We start from the raw sequence: 17,111 nt of genomic DNA, 5'->3' as shown, positions 1-17,111 counted from the left end.
CTGATGTGATCAGCTGTTTCTGAAAGGCTGTTCTGGCTACAGTTTGAGGGAGAAGAACTTGGAAGAATGATAAAGACCTGAAATAAGGCAGCAGTGATAGGATTGAGAGAAAAGCATGTGGATTACGGAGATACTAAGGGTAGAACTGACAGGACTTGTCTGATTCAATAGGCTACAGAGAGGGCTGAGGATGGCTCCCTGGACTCCAGTGTGGGAGACGAGGTGGTGTCTTGGGTTGGGCACCAAGGAAAGAACAGATTAAAGGAAGAAGAAGATGGTCTGTCTTAGAAGTGTGAAGTTTGCCTGACCTGTGGTGGCGCAGTGGGATAAAGCGTCGACCTGGAACACTGAGGTTGCCGGTTCGAAACCCTGGGCTTGCCTGGTCAAGGCACATATGGGAGTTGATGCTTCCTGCTCCTCCCTCCCCTTCTCTCTCTCTCTCTCCTCTCTCTCTAAAAATTAATAAATAAAATATAAAAAAAAAAAAAAAAAAAAAAAGAAAAGGAACCATCACTGGGCTGAACCCCGAGGTGCTGCCCAGAGTGGTTTCGGTGAAAAAGAAAAAAAAAAAAAAAAAAAAAAAAAGAAGTGTGAAGTTTGATGGTCCTCTGGGTTATCCACATTGAGGTGTTCTGTAAGCAGTTGGATAAATAGGTATTAAGCTCAGAAGAATGATCTAGGCTAGCGAGAATCTGGAACGACTAGAATAGAAATTACAGTAGTTGATGTCAATGGCACTGATGAAACAGAAGGGCTGAGGATGAAAGTGTGGAAAACATCCACACACAGAGGATACTCCCAGGAAGTAGCAGCCATGAAAGGAATGGAGAGATGGGAGGAAAACCAGGACACGTTGGTGCAGTAGAGGGAGGAGCAAAGTGATGGGCAACAGCATCGTGCTGCAGAATGTGGGACAAGAACCCTGGATGTCCTTTGGGTTTAGTGTTTAGGAGATAACTGGGGACACTGGTGAACAGATAAGAGTGGACCTGCAGGAGCAGAAGCCAGTCTGCAATATGTCTAACAGTGAATGGGAGGTGAGGAGGTGAAGGCAATGAGAATGAATTACTATATCACAAGAAGCCTAACTATAAAAGATAAGAGAGAGACAGGATGATTTCTAGAAGGGGGAATATAGAATTGAGGATGGGTCTTTAAAGATGAGAGACAGCTAAAAAGCTTTTTAAGTTGGGGGGGGGAGAGATGACAGAGAGAGACAGTGGTGATACGGCTGAGAAAGACAGTCACCAGAGGTGCCTGAGGATAGGCAGAGATACAGACAACTTTATAGGGACTGAGTGGGGAAAGCTGGTGGCCTTTGTGTTCTTTATGAAGTAGGAAGACATCAGAAGTGATGGGAAAGGAGTCTTGAGAGTGCCGGAGTGGTGAGAAATGGCGGTAGGGGTAGGGAGAGAAGCACAGAGGACCCCAATGAAGCAGGAGATACAAATCTGAGGTGGCACCAACCTAGGAAGACCTGGGATAGCCTCTTGCAGGTCCCAGATGCCAAGGAGGATGGGAGGGAAAGACTGGCGGCACTCACCAAGGCTGGGGTTTGCAGAGGGCTGAGGAATGGAAAGGAGTGAGAGGTAGCGTATCACAGCCAGAGAGTAATAGAGTGATGGCTCAGGGAGTCCTGTCCGGGGAAGGAGCTAAAGGCAGCAGAGGGCAGACTGTGGGGAAGCATGGGTGGGGCTTTCCGGGGGCCATCCTGGGTAAGGTGGAATGAACAGGGAAACATGGAAAGATGGGAGAATGCGGTGAGTGGGGTACCTGAATTTTGGTAGGGTGATAACAAGATTTGGGGAACAGCCGAGGGTTGGGGAGGTCAAAGAACTTGAAGCTCTGGTGATGTTCTGGTCAGCGGGGTCATAAAGTCTTCCTGGGCAAGGCAGGACATGAGCATGGAGGGAGGCAGTGTGATCCAGGGGCCACGGTCTTGAGAAAATGTCGAGAGTGAGCAGGTAGATGGTGCAGATGAGAAGGGGACTTAAGGCAGAGCTTGCTAGAACGAGCTTTGAGAAGGCAGGGACCTAACCTGGGAGTGGAGAAGTGGCTGGAGCAGGGCTCAGTGCTGGGGAAATAGTACCTGCCCCAGAAGGGGCAGTAGGAGAGAGCAGAGCGGCACAGAAGCCAGAGGCGAGGGGCATACACGTGCGCTAATGGGTATTTTCACGTGGAATAAGGGTTTGAGGAGTGGTGAGGAGGGGGTGGCTGCAACAGGCTCAGGAACGGTGTGTGACTCTAGCTTGGGGGTGTGCTGAGTGGACTGCAAAATAACGAGAGGTGATTCCTGCATTTTAAGTTCTCTCTGTTCCACAGTGTGATCCGTGCTTCATTTGCTCCTCTGATTGTGTGTCACTAATCACCAACTGTGCCACTCCGGCTAGTGAATCATTTACAGTGATCTTTTACGTGGCCAAGTTTGAAATAGTCTGAAATGTCTTTATAACTTCTTAAAACTGGAGGAAGATGAGAAATAATATTTAATTCAAATGGCATGTAGTTTTAAAAGTGGCAGTATCAGCAGCAACAGCCAACATTTAGCATTAATCCTGTTACACCATGGGAGAGGCCATTATCATCCCTTTGTACAAATGAAGAAACTGAAGCTTAGAGTGGTTGAAGGATTTGCCTGAGGCCACACAGGTAAGAAGTGACAGGACTGAGGTCTGACCTAAGTCTGTTTCGGGCACACCGGCTGCCCTGCCCGATGGTGGCCACAGCATGGGAACAGGGCCCAAGGCTGTGGCTGTGGAGCTACACCTCAGTAGCACTGGCATTTGGGTCTCAGATGTCACCGGAGTAGACTATGGACTGTCAGGGTGCAGCTGTAGTCTCCAGAGAGAGGAGCCTCGCCCATGAACTAGCTGGGGCTGTATATGTGTGTCCAGGTGCTTGCGACTGTGCACAGGCTGGTGCAAGGGCCATCTCACAAAGGGTAAAAAAGCCGAAAGCAGACTGGGGTAGAGAAAGGTTTGGAAGGAAGAAAGGAATGAAGAAATGAAGGAAGGGAAATAAAAGATTCGAACTCAAGGGAGAAACAAAAGCTTTATGGAAGAGAAAGAAGCACTAGTCTGGATTACTGATGCAGATTGGTATCACAATTTATCTGCGTCGATTTTAAAGGAATACATTATTATTTTAATAATCATTTACTGAGCACTTATGTGTGCTGGTTATTATTCTGGGTATATTCTTTCTAATCCTCACAACCTGAAAAGGTTAGCATTATTATCCTCATTTTACAGATGTAGAAACTTGGGGTAGGGAGTTATTTAACTTGCTATTTTATGATTAGAACTAGGAAACAATTGAGAAGGCCAACCTGCCCCCCCATGAACATGATAAAGAGTTAAAAGGCCAGAAAGAAAAGAGCCCGGTCTGTCCGCTAGCCCCATCCTGTTGGGCAGATGACCAGCAGTCTACAGAGACCATAGGAAGCCCTGTGCTCCAGGTCACCTGCTACTATGTCTGATGGGTCAGGTGCCTTGGTCCCCCACCGGGGCTGGTGAAGTTTCTCTAGAGAGCAGCCCTGCCAGGGAGAGGAGACAGTGGGACCACAGTTGCTTAAGGAACCTGGGATGTGAGGATGGGCCTGGGCCACACTGAAACAATAACTCTTTTGTAACACAAGATGGCGCCCAGAGCCCATGTGGAAGGAGGAGTGGAGGCTCCCCTCACCCCAAGATCTACTTTGAGGGCCTGAGGTCCTTTCCCACTAGCCCAGCTGGAGAAATGCACCAGGAATGTTAGAACCAGGGCTCGCCTCTCTGCTCATGTCTGCAGCAACAGGACCATGTTGCTCCTTTCTGGAGTTCCAGCCCTTTCCCCAGCTGGACCCAGGAGGTGACCTTCAGGAAGGCTGGCTTGGATGTTCAGACTGCCCCTGGGTAGTGGAGATCCCAGCGCTCAGCAAACTCAAGTAGGGAGAGTACTGCCTTTGACAGAGCGCAAAAAACTTTAAAATTGTTTGGGTAAGCACTGATAATTGCTGAAACTCAGTAAGGAATATATTGGGTTCATGATACCATTCTACTTTTGTATTTGGAATTTCCTATAATAAAAAATTTGAAAACTTTGGGGGGTCATATGGCACTAGGCCTCAGGAGTTGCCTGGGAGGCTGAGGCCTGTGTCAGAACCATGGTCTACACACCTGAGGGCAGGCAGGAGTCCACTGGAGGGCTCCCGAGGGTGTGGAAGGCCGCTGCCTGCCTGGGCACATGAGCCTGAGGCAGGCACTCAGCTCAAGGTGCAGAACACATATCTGAGAGCATCAGTTTTGAATCTGACAGCCCCAAGTTTGGCTACCTGCTCCCTACTTATGCCAGCTCTTGAAATGAGTTAAGTTTCATAATGCCAGAAACTCATCTTTTCTGGATAATGACATCCGCATGGGACGCAGCTGTGTGGATTATGTGACGTCGCAGCACAGTGCCTGGCAAATAGGAGGTGCTCAGTAACTGGAAGTGTCAATTGTGATACAAGAGCCGCACGAGCCCCTGGGGGTGGCATCAGAGACTCTTGCTCCTTTCTGGAGTTCCAGCCCTTTCCTCAGCTGGGTGAGCATAGGGGTGCTTGGTTGGTGGTGAACAGCAGCCTCTCCCCCGTGAATTCCAAGGACACAAGCCTGGGCTCAGGTGAGCTGGGAGCGGGGCCAGGTATGGCCACATGGGTGGTTGCCATGCTCATTCTTTAGTTGATCTCCTCTGCAAGGCTCATTTAAGGAGGGCAGTCACAGCTTCTTAGGGCCAGCCCAGCAGTTGGTACCAGAGCTCCACATCTAAGGGATTTGAATTCCTGGTACTCATGGTACTTCAGGTCAGTGACCCAGGACTGTCCCCTCTGAGGGGAGGACTCACTAATGAGCAGCAGCATGTAGGAGTGCAAGCCATGAGACAGAATAGGCATTACTTCCCACCACCAAGGAGATCCTTTAGGATTTCTCCCATGTTGTAGCCTCCAGGACACAAAGGGAATGCTGATCAACATTTGAGAGGATTAAGGTGCACCAAAGAAAATGGCCCTGGGATTGTAAAGTCACAGCAGGAGAGCTGTTCTAGCAGGAATTTGCTCTGCTGTTTTTGAGGCTGGGCAACCTTATTGGAGGCACCTAACTTCTCTGGATCTGAGTGTCCTTGTCTAAAAAGGCATTTATTAATGACCTCTAATAAGGTCATATATGGAGTCCCCTGACATGTGTGCAATAAATGCTGTAATATCTCACTCACCCAAACAAGATGACAAGCCACCACTGAGTGTTGTGGTGCTCATATCTTGGTGGCCTTACTCTCCTACAGTGACTGTTAGGGTGGCTATCAGGAATTACCAAAGTGTTTCTCAGTGCTAAAATGTCCTTGAGTTCTGGCTGCTAGGTAGAAAAAGGCAAAAATCTTCCCATCCTTGGCGGATCACTGTTAAAAAGTCCTTTGCCCTGCCTATGGCCCCTTGGTTATGGATCAATGTTCCTCATCAGCTCTGCACAAAAGCTTTCAAAAAAACTGCGTTTATAGATGAGAAGACAACTGGCCGGGGCAGTTACCTTTCTTTTCCATCCGTTTCATGTCCATCAGCTTTTCCACGTTGTTGGGATCATTCAGCCATAGCTGCATTCGGACAAAGGGCTCCCGTCCCTTCAGACTGAGCTTGTGCCAAGGCTTCGGGCGAGCAAGGAGGTCGGAGACGGAGCCCTGGGTGAGCCCTAAGATGGTCTCCCCGAATAAGCGCTGACCTAGGGAGAAAACAGAACCAAGAGAGATGGCATCATTGAGACTCAGGGATCTGGAAGGATAAGTACGTGTCAAGGTGAAATCAGACACGGGGTTTAAAGGCCCAGAGTCTGGTCAGCTGGGAGCAAGCACTTAATAGAAGCATTTCTTTACCCAGACTTGTGACAAACTCCATTGGAGACAGAGTCAGTTTTACTCTTGCATTTGTTTGTATTCAACAATGTTTCTCAAAAAGCCTTCAGGCTTTGGATGAACTGAGGCCTGGATAATCACCCCTGCCGCATTTATCAGAGTGGTTAATCCCAAACCCACGCTCAGGAGGTTAAGTAGCACACAGGGAGGTCTCTCTTGTACGACCTCAAACCACAGGGCGGTCCGCACCAGCTCCTTTCACCATTCGCAAGGTTATCAGGTCTTGCTGAGAAAACAGGCCACTTGACCCGAGGTCACAGCAGGAAAGAGAAGGAGAAAGAGCTCCTCAGCTGTTTTTTTTTTTTCTGAAAAGGAGGCCATTTCCAATTCTAAAGCCTGTTCCCTCAGTCTAAGCTGCTTCTGTTGAGTGGAGCTCAAAGTGCCTCTCCTTGATGCCTTTTCCCGGCCGTAGTGGGCAGCCTGCTCCCCACATGGAGCAGAGGGCATTCGCTCTGGAGAGCACAGCCGTGTGCTCATCAGAGGCTTAAAAAGAAAATTTCACTTCTCTGAGAGCCATTCAGCTGCAGGTTAAGAGAGGCCACCACTTTTAAAGATACAAATGAGAATCAGGCACAACCTGAATGACCCGATGGGACAACTTAAATGAACAGGACTTATTAGGTAAAAATGGAGATGGGGATGAGAGAGGCCAGTGTTTGGCACTGTAAAGTGCATGGGGCATGACACCTGGGGCAGAGTGACCGTGCATGACCGGCTTATTTGCTCTGTGCCTCACGTCCTCCCTCTGTGAGAGGGAAACACTATCACCTGTGCTCATAAGGTAACTTGAGAAAATGGCAGGGTCCTGCTTTGTAAAAAGTGGGGCTTCAAGTAAAGTTTATAGCATGGATTTGAGAGATTGATTTTTTTTAGAATCATTCCTTTTAACTTAGAGATACATTTACTGATTTTGCAAACTTGTTTCTCTGCTTTTCTAACTTTTCAAACTCTTAGTTTAGCCTACAAGCATCCCAAGTTTTTACCAATTTTTTGTTGTGGTTTTAAAAATAAGTTTTACTTAATTTTTTTTTTTTTTTTTTTTGCATTTTTCTGAAGCTGGAAACAGGGAGAGACAGTCAGACAGACTCCCGCATGCGCCCAACCGGGATCCACCCGGCACGCCCACCAGGGGCGACGCTCTGTCCACCAGGGGGCGATGCTCTGCCCATCCTGGGCGTCGCCATGTTGCGACCCTCCTGGGTGTCGCCATGTTGCGACCAGAGCCACTCTAGCACCTGGGGCAGAGGCCACAGAGCCATCCCCAGCGCCCGGGCCATCTTTGCTCCAATGGAGCCTTGGCTGGGGAGGGGAAGAGAGAGACAGAGAGGAAGGCGCGGCGGAGGGGTGGAGAAGCAAATGGGTGCTTCTCCTATGTGCCCTGGCTGGGAATCGAACCCGGGTCCTCCGCACGCTAGGCCGACACTCTACCACTGAGCCAACCGGCCAGGGCCAGTTTTACTTAATTTTAATCTGGCACATGGATCTCATTTCATTCTAAGACGTTTGCCATGTTCTGGAAAGTGATACATATGAACAGCTAGTTAGTATTTGCTTGATCCACCTCGTTGTGTGTGGGGAAAATCAAGTAGCTATTCTTGGAAAATTATGTGTTCCTTCTAGAGGTTTCACAGTAGTGCCTCTCAATTGTTTTTGGGTCACAGACCCATTTGAGAACCCCAGGGAAAGCTACAGACACCACCTGATGAAATGTACACATACATATCCTGCATGATTTCAAGAGATTAGAGATTAACACATGAGTACCCCAAGATCCCAGGCCAATGGTTAAGAGACTGCCTTAGTCGAGTCCCAATTAAGGGTCCTCTTTGCTGCCTCACTCAGCTATAATTTGGCTCCTCTATGTTCATGAATCCACTAAGAGACTGCAATAGGGGAGGCAGCTCCTTTCCTAGAGAAGCTACGACCAGTGAGAGCAACCATGAAGACTGCTTCTCACCACTAAGTCAAGGGTGCCTTCTGGAAGTTCCTGCTCACAGGCACAAGTTATCTGTCTGGTGCGAAAAGATTCACCCTTCAGAGCACTGATTTATGCTTCACAGCATTTGAAAACAAAGTTGCACAAACTGGTGGGGTTCTGCACATGAACATTATCAGCTATAACCCCATCACTGATAGGGACATGAATGGGAAGGCCAACCATGAGATTTTAAGGTCATAATCTGATAGCTGCGATCTTGTAACTTAAGTGTCTGAAAATGAGTTTTCTTTAGTTGATCTTCAAATTTATATAAAATGATACTTCCTATTAGGGAGTGGGCAGCAGTAATGTATCAGGCCTGCTTATTTGGACCTGTCATAAGACTGTGAGGTAAGGAATGACACAAATCTAGGACACCCTGCACATTTTAGTAATTGATGGACATATGGGACTTAACCATTTAAAAAAGTCAACAGCTAACTTTTAATTTTTATGAATTAATTAAAAATGATCTCAGTGGACATCACTTTCCTCTCATTCAGTGTTGCACAAGCAGTTGGGTATAAGGCCTCGAGCAGACAAGCTGGTCTAACCCGCAGGCTGTGAGGTTACTATACAGACTTTCCTGGAACTCAGTTCACGGCTACTCCCTTCTTTCCCCATCTCCTGGGAAAAACAGATACACAAGGCCCCTCTTGAAGGTATGAGGCAAATATCAATAACTCTTTGGGGTCGTTTAAACATGCGGTGCAGAGAACAATGCTCTTTTAACCGACTTTTAGAACTGGGCAATAATAAGGCCATAGGTGTTTGGGGGGTGGCTGTTTCCAGCTCTGCCTGCCTAAACCAGGATAACCCCACTGGGTCAATGCTGTCCCGCAGGGGCACAGCGGTTTGAAGGGACTAAACACCCTCATGTTCTTACAGCTGAAGCCACCAATCAGTGGTGCACAGAGCCCTCAGCGAGGGAGCCCCATGAGGCAGAGCACCGGGAGGCTGTGGCACTTTTGAGGAAAATGGCCCGGGTATGAAACCCAGTCGGAGGCCTGGGAATGGAGCTGGCTTCAGGAGGCAGCAGGGGTGACAATAATGGACCATTAGCTGCCAGGCAGAGTACTAGCAATTGCTGCTACTCACGACCCCATGGTAGGCGTTGTTATTCTACTTTCACTGAGGAGGCTCAGAGACCAGCATGCTCTGTATCACAGTAAGCAGAAGAGCTAGCATTTGAACGCAGTCTGTCAGACTCTTCCACTACGCCATCCAGATGCCGCTGGGCTGATGCTGTTCATGCCCAGTTCTGGTGCCCACAAGGACCTGGAGCCCTACTGGGCATGCTCCAATCAGGGCGGTTGGAGTGGAAAGTCTGAGTAGGCTCCAACCCCGAATGCGTATCTTTTAAGAGGTTCTGGAGTGGGTGTAGTGGTGAGGAGCCGACTGGGATTGACCCATAGAACTCTAGCACTTTTATGAGCCCCTTCGCTTTCACAACTGTGGGACATGTTATGAACACTTAAAGGCTTTGGCTGGGTAAGCCTGAGGTTCCTCCACCTGTTCTTCCTTAGACTCTAATAGGAAGTGCCCTGACACCTCTGGACTTAGCAGCCTGAATGGAACTTACCAAGGTTGTTGTCAGTCAGCACCTCCTTGACTCTCTTGGTTATGCCGTAGGTGTCCAGCTCTGGAGACATGGCTACCAGCTCTTGAATGCTGAGGGCCGAGTGTCCGGAGAGAGGCAGTGGGGTGGTGGGCTGGGAGTCTGAAGCAGGTGGGTCGCTGGGTTCTGGTGGTTTGCCATCCTTACTTGTTTCAATGGGGGGACAGGGCTGCTGGACCAGTTCGGTCAAACTCTTCACCGACTCACTAGAGCTCATTGGGGACTCGGGCGCAGGGCTGCAGCTGGCAGAGGTCTTTGGCGTGCTCTCTGTAATTAAAGCACACAGAAAACCGAGGCTGAAAATAGCTACCTTCCACCAGGTACAGCTACTTTCCTTACCCAGGACAGTAAATAAACACCCTGTAAGAAGGACACAGAAGGCAGTCTACTGATCTGTGTGGATTACTTTAGAGTTTCAGAGTCACCAGTCATTTTCAATATTAAAAACATAAAAAATAATAGCAACAGAAGAAAAACTATAGGTTTAAATAAAAGGTTTCTGAAGACTCAATAAAAGGGCATTCTGTTAAAAAATGTCATATTAATTCAGAAGTACCTTGCCTAGATTATGACATATATACTAATCTTGTTCATACTTTCCAGAAAAACAAATGGATCTATTTAAATGAGGGCTGCCCATCATGTATGGTCACCAGTGATAAGCCTTGACAAGGAGACCTAAAGCCCCAACTTGGCACCTGTCAGCCCAGCGCTAAGCCTCAGGGCCCTAGGCTGGTTCTCACTGTGATCCCAGAAGGCTCCACAGCTCCCAAACTGAAGGAAGTCAGCAGATGAGTGCCCACCCTGAGGAGCTCCTGAGAGCCAAGCTCTGCCTGGGCCACACTGCACTGTCACCAACCCCAGCGGAGAGAGGCCAGTGTGGCCGGTCAGGTCTCCATGCATGCCTTTCTTGTTTTAATTTTTACTTGCTGATTTCAGAGAGAGGGGGAAGAGGGGGAGGAGAGGGAGGAAGGGGAAGAAAGGGAGGGGGTGGAGGGGGGAGAGTGAGATAGAAAAAGAGAGAGGGAGAGACATCGATTTGTTGTTCCACTTATTTATGCATTCCTTGGTTGATTCTTGTATGGGCCCTGACTGGGTTAGAACCTACAATCTTTATGTATACGGACAACACTTTAATCAACTGAGCTTCCTGGGAGGGACCACACCCTCTTTTCTTAAGGAGGGCCTCAGTCTTGTTGTTGCATGTGACCAGTGGGGAACGCCACCCCATGCTCTTGGTGGGTGGTCAGCTCCTTCTGGCCTCTGTTAGGACCACATGTAAAACTCGCCATTTTTTCTAGTTTTGGGATGTCTGCAATAAAGGCTCTGGCCATTTCCTGATTTTCAATTATAGAGAAAGACTGTGTCTAAGGAAAACACAAATTGATATAGCACCACAGTCTTACCCATAAGGTAAAAATCTGCACTTGGCTCCATGTCATGGCGCATTCTCTTCCCCCATCCCCACTGAGCATGGCACATGGTAAGACCCCACAGCGCCAGATGGGAGGGGCCAGGTCACTCAGTGAACATCAGCACATACAGGTGGCTCCCAAAATACTTGCTATTTCACTAAACAAAATGTAACAAGTAATAAATGAATTACAACTGACCATATGACTGAAGTGTCCTTTGTTGGACATGTTATTATATCTAGGATAACAACTCATTCTGAACCCAAGAGAATGAAAAACATTCCAAATATAAGAGATATTTTGTATAAATACTCAGGCAGATAAAATCCCAAATAAAACAATTGCAATTCAACCGATAAACCCATCTATTGTCCTAGACTGGTTCAGAGTTCCACCAGCATATATATAAACCTGTATCCTTAACCAGGAAAATCAGGTTAAAAAACAACTCTGGTTTGTGAAAGATGTAAAAGAGACAGACATAAAAGCAGAAATGGTCCATTTAAATCTTTAAAGCAATATGAATCCTACAAATCGGATTTCTCCTTTCTGCTCACCTCCAGGTCATAAGACAACTGGATATAAAATCTAGCAAATGTTATTTTTGTATCTGAAGCAGCAAAGGAATTGTACTGTAAATTTGCCCTGATTCACCCATGCGAGGGACCAATTTGGCAGATCATCCATCTTGCTCACTGTATACTGTCAAGGATGGCATGAGTTCCCCACATGATAAACAGATTTCTTCTCAGGTTTGTGTCCTTTAACCCACAGCAAGGTCAAAAGCATGGCTGCCTGGCTAACAAACAGTACGGTGCTCTCCCTGTTTTGTTCTGGGCGCCAGCTGAGCAGAGCTCCCTGAATAACTCAAGTGGTGGTCCATTCCCATCTTCTAGCTTCTCGGCAAGCTGCTGACAGCCTTTTTTTTTTTTTGCCATAAAGAAACCCTGAGAGAACAGAGGCGCTTATCACATGTGGCCGGTGTCCCTCTGAGCTCCAGATCATGGCTATAGACAAAGGCAAACCCCCAAGACAAAACCCCTGGGCCTTGGAAATGTACAGGGCCAGCTTGTATCTGCAACTTCACTCTCTGAGTCTGTGTCTCAAATGTAAGACAAGTTGAAGCTGGTGTGCTTTCTGGAGGACAATTACTCACTGACAGACACAGGTGGTCCCAGGTAGCAGAAAGCAGTATCTGGACCATGTTTTTGGATAGGCACAGACAGATTAAACAGCAAATGGATCTGCTGGCGTTAACAGGATCCACACATCCAGAACATCATGGTGGAAGAAAGAGTCATTCTTTAGAAAGCTATTTCCAGTAAGCACCATAGCTCCAGTGGCAGGGCCCCTTGGTGTCGGGGGACAGATGCTTGTCATCTGACTCACCATTGTCACAGAACAAGGGACATAAGTCAAAAGAAAAGAAGAAACACTACTTTTTTTCTTTTCCAAAAATTAGTAAGTGGAACCTTCTGATTAAAACAACACTTTTTGAAAGAACAAAAACAAAAATGAAGAGTCCTGGGTTTGGGATTAAGGCACTGAACTTGAGGATTAAAGCAACCTCTATGAGCCAGCAATGTTAACTTGAATATGACTCTTCACTTCTTGAAATATCCCGATTTCCTTGTCTGAAAAACGCAGACAGGGTTGTAGTGAGGAACAAACCTGCCGCATCGTTGTTGCTAAGAAACACAATCTAAGTTAGATGTAAAGAAAAAGAGCAGTTATTAAATCATATTAAATGTATTTGTTTATATAAAGGTCCCTTACATTCAACACAAATCTCCTCATGATTTATTGCTATTTGTTCCACAGTGCTTGGGACAAGACTGAGACCCTGGTGACAGACTCAAAGGCCACATCTTGTATGATACCATTTAGATGACATTCTAGAAAAGGTAAAACTACAGGGACAGAAAACAGATCAGTGGTTGCTAGGGGTGAGGGCAGGAGTTGACTATAAAGAGGCATAAGGGAATTCTGGGGAGGAAGATGGAATTATGCTATGTCTTGATTGCCAAAATTCTTATAAATTATACTTCAGTAACAACTTACTCAGGAAAAACTGGAAAGAATAAATGAATACGTGTCAATCCACTCATTCTTCCACTCATTCCCTGAGTCTGTTGAGTCAGGCCTTTGGGAAAATGGCAGTGAATGGGTAGAGGTGGGCCTGCCCCGTTGGGGCTCACACCTACAGGGAAGATGGTCATTAAATAGAAGTAGCTAAAAGGCACAGATGTCCTGATGGGAGATAGACAGATGGGGGACACTGATCCAATTCCATCCTCACGACGTCTTCACTGTGTGAGGTAGGTATATCCAGTTCCCTCTTTTCACAGACATAGATGTTGTGTCCAGAACGGCAAAGCCAGGAACTAGCCAGATGTTGCATATCCCAAGCAGGCCACCGGTACAGCAGGGCTGGTGCCCATACCTGTGTGACCATTAGTGGCAGAGTGACTGGACATGGTTTTTCTACACTCCACACATCATTGTGCATGAGTCTCAGAAACATGAGGGATCAAAGACCTCCTGGTATAGCGACATTTCAGGTGGACTTCAGGTATGAACAGGAATCAGCCATGTAAGTCAGGAAGAGTATGAATGGCAAAGAAAGTATGCTAGACATCTGGTGGACTTGAGGCATGAAAGTCAGCGCAGCAAGGACACAAGGCAAACAGAGGCCCCCAGGGGCTGGGTTGTGCAGGGCCTTTGAATCGGCCTCCTGCATTGGGGAGTCAGGGAAATTCACTGCTTCACCATGGCGACACTTCTCTTCTGGGGACACAAAGCGGGCATTGGGATGTATACTGAGGCCCTGTCTGAAAGAGCAAAAAATTGAAAATAGTGTCTATCACCAGGATACTAGGTCTCTAGATTGTGGCATGTTCGTACAATATACTATGGGCTATAAACAGCAGTGAGAATGTCAGGCTGGAGCCACACATACCGGCATCCAAAGCATGATGGTGAACCCACAGACCAGGGTTTGGAAGGGAACAGAGTATAACGTTCGTATGCAGGCTGGAAGTGCCATACTGTATGTGTGGTGGCTGCCCGGATACACAGTGAGCGTGTGAAGTCATGCACAGTAATGATAGAGAGCGTATTCAGGGTCAGGAGGGGTGAACTTTGGAAGGAAGCTTCAGCTCTACCTTTAATGTCTTATTTTTTTTTAAAATATAGGACTGAATTATGACCAAAAGATAAGGTCAAATTTGGTGATGGGTACGTGGGTATTCATTACATTAATCTGAAATTTTATGTTTCAAATATTATAGACCTAACATTAAAAACTAAGAAAGCAATAAGCTCACTGTCACTTTGGTAGAAAGAATGAACTTGCCAATAGCAAGGTTGGGGTCAGGAGGTCCTGAGGAGGCTGTAGTGTTGTCCAGGGACAGCGGGAGGTGGCCTGGAAGAGGCAGGGAGTGGGCAGGGATATAGGTTCAAGAGAGATTTACGAGGTAGCTTCAGCAGGACCTGCGTGCTGAGTAAATATGGGGGGAGGGCTAAGGAAGGGGGAGAAAATGGGTGATTTCCACATTGGCACCTGGGCAATGGGTAGGTGGGTGCTACCTGGGAGAGGCTGCACTGCAGCAGGGGTGTCTTGGGGTAAGAAGGAAGACAGTACTAAGAAACCCCATGTTCTCATCACTTTGTAATAGCAGCTACTATGTAAGCTAACATTTCCCGTGCACTCACTGCAGGCCAGGCATTGACTAAACTCATGGGAATGAACCAATTCCATCCTCACGACGTCTTCACTGTGTGAGGTAGGTATATCCAGTTCCCTCTTTTCACAGACATAGATGTTGTGTCCAGAACGGCAAAGCCAGGAACTAGCCAGATGTTGCATATCCCAAGCAGGCCACCGGTACAGCAGGGCTAGTGCCCATACCTGTGTGACCATTAGTGGCAGAGTGACTGGACATGGTTTTTCTACACTCCACACATCATTGTGCATGAGTCTCAGAAACATGATGGTGAGCCACAGAAAGCTAACCCACAACAGGGATGAGGGGAGGGAAGTACAGCCCATGTAGTACACATAGGAATGGGGCAGCGCACAAAGGGTGCTTACACACTGTCTCATGCAACCTCCATTCCAGTCCTGTGGCAGGACTCCAGGTGAGCAAACAGGTTCAGGGAGCCAGCATGACTTGGTCCAGGACAAATGGATGGACTAAGGATCTGAACCAGATCAAGAGTCGAAACCCTCCAGGTTTCTATCCATCCTCTGTCTGACAGGCGATGCAGTATCATGACTGCCTTCTCTTCGCTCTCTCACCTATTCACTCACTCATTTTTAAAGCGCCTACTCTGTGTCACGCACTCTGCTAGGCAGTTAAGACAAATTAGACACAAACCTTGCTTTCAAAGAGTCTGCAGCCTGTAGGACTAGAACAATTGGAAATGGGTAATTTGCATATTTGAAAAGCCCAGCTAATGGTCTAGCTATCCAATTTTGACAGCAATACTAAGGTGCTACATTAAAAAAGTGATCTGTGCAGATCCATTTTTTGCAAGGCTTTGGATCTTGCATAAGAATCGCTTGGTTAGTAATATACAGAAAGCAGAGACAGTGACTCAAGGCCCTCTGAAATACACAAGCCATTCAGGAACTATAAAAGGATTATGAAAAATATTATATTCCAAAAACAGCAGGCAAACAACAGCTGCCTTAAGTTTCAATAGGAGCCAACTGAAAATGCACACCCACCATAATTTTCAGAGGCAAATCTCTCTGCAGTTTATCCGATCTACTGTTTAAATTTCCATACCCAGTCCTCTATCTGCAGTAATAATAACCCGAATTCCATTTAGTGTTCATTTGAGCAGTCAGGATAAAGTCATTTCTTATTATCTCCCCACTGTGTAAAAAACAGCTTGAAGGTAGGAAGTCAGCAAGCATTTTCACCAAAAAGTAATTATTGTAAGTGACATTTTTACTGCTGGCATGCCATAAGGCGAACTGTGCATTCAGAAGGACAAGTTGCTGAAACAAAATGACAGGGTACTCTGTGACATTCTGACAAGAACCCAAACATTATTTAACTGGCGGCTGGTCTGATGCACCACTTTTCATTATGTCCATAGTTTGGGCTTTGAGCCCATGCCAAACCAGGAAATTCTAAGTGCCTCTAAAGACAGACAAGTGTAGGGGGATGGGAGAAAGAAGGGAGAAGACTGGGGTCCGGGAGGGGGTTAGCAGGCAGAGCTGGGGAGCAGCACAGCCCCGGCCTGGCACATGTAAATGTGAATGAGGGAGGAACACAAGGACAGAGGGAAGGAGAGCAGGGAGAGGCAGAGAGAGAAGATGGAGCCAGAAGGGACAGGAGTCTTGGCAGCTGCGAGTGGTACGATGGTGCCAGGACACGCGGGAGGTTCTGTGGTGCCCGATGCTGGTGTCTTCTACCCAACAGGAGCCCTGGTGGCCTGGATGAACCCTGCCCAGCTCAAGGGCCTTTCCAGCTGACAGTGCTGATAGTTCCATAGCCACAACAGGGTGACCACCAGGCTGGCATGCTTCCCAGCTGAGTTCGGAGGTAAAGATTGTGACGGAGATACTAATGCTGTGCTGAAACACAGGACTTGATCACATGCTCCCATGGTTCAGCTCTGAAGAAACCTATCACCTGAGGGGTTTTGGCCAAACAGTCTCTTTAGAAATAATTAGGTTCTTTGATTCAAAGGTGGACAGCCATCTAATTTAGTCACAAGTTGGCCAAACCTGTGCTACCCAGGATTGTTAGACCCTCTCACTCCGAACACCAAATCTTTCCTTGGTGGAAGTGACAGCACTGATGGGCTCCTTGGGGTCTGACCTTGCTTCTAAGGCTAACAGCAGACCCTCACGATCCCGTGAGGACTACCATCCTATTTCTATAGTCACTTATCTTGTTAGACACAGCTTATATAAAAACATGGAGGCTTCTGTTTTTGAGTATAAGTGGTATTTTTTTTTTAATTCAGCGAGAAAAGGGGAGGCAGAGACAGACTCCCACATGTACCCTGACTGGAATCTACCCGGCAAGCCTACTAGAGGGTGATGCTCCACTGCTTAGCAACCGAGCTCTTCTTAGCGCCGGAGATAGAGGCCATGGAGCCATCCTCAGTGCCTGGGGTCAACTTGCTCCAATTGAGCCATGACTGCAGGAGGGGCAGA

At 47.3% G+C, this 17,111-nt stretch overlaps 1 protein-coding gene across 8 annotated transcripts in view; it reads right to left on the bottom strand.

The window, feature by feature from the left end:
• Nucleotides 1-17,111, bottom strand: part of CUX1 (cut like homeobox 1) — a 373,287-nt gene that overhangs the window by 35,359 nt on the left and 320,817 nt on the right. For 6 of the 8 annotated variants that reach the window (XM_066274464.1, XM_066274469.1, XM_066274468.1 and 3 more), the window contains 2 exons: nucleotides 9,483-9,785; nucleotides 5,544-5,732 (listed from right to left, as the gene is read on the bottom strand). The exons of the other annotated variants lie outside the window; for them this stretch is intronic. In XM_066274464.1, coding sequence (XP_066130561.1) covers nucleotides 5,544-5,732; nucleotides 9,483-9,785 — 492 coding nt within the window. The remainder of the gene's footprint in view (nucleotides 1-5,543; nucleotides 5,733-9,482; nucleotides 9,786-17,111) is intronic. 8 annotated transcript variants of the gene reach the window in all.

Source organism: Saccopteryx bilineata, chromosome 4 (genome assembly GCF_036850765.1).
Source record: "Saccopteryx bilineata isolate mSacBil1 chromosome 4, mSacBil1_pri_phased_curated, whole genome shotgun sequence".
In the NCBI taxonomy this organism is placed as follows: Eukaryota; Metazoa; Chordata; class Mammalia; order Chiroptera; family Emballonuridae; genus Saccopteryx; species Saccopteryx bilineata.
Note: the sequence above shows the minus strand (reverse complement) of the source record. Positions and strands in the feature narration are given on the sequence as shown.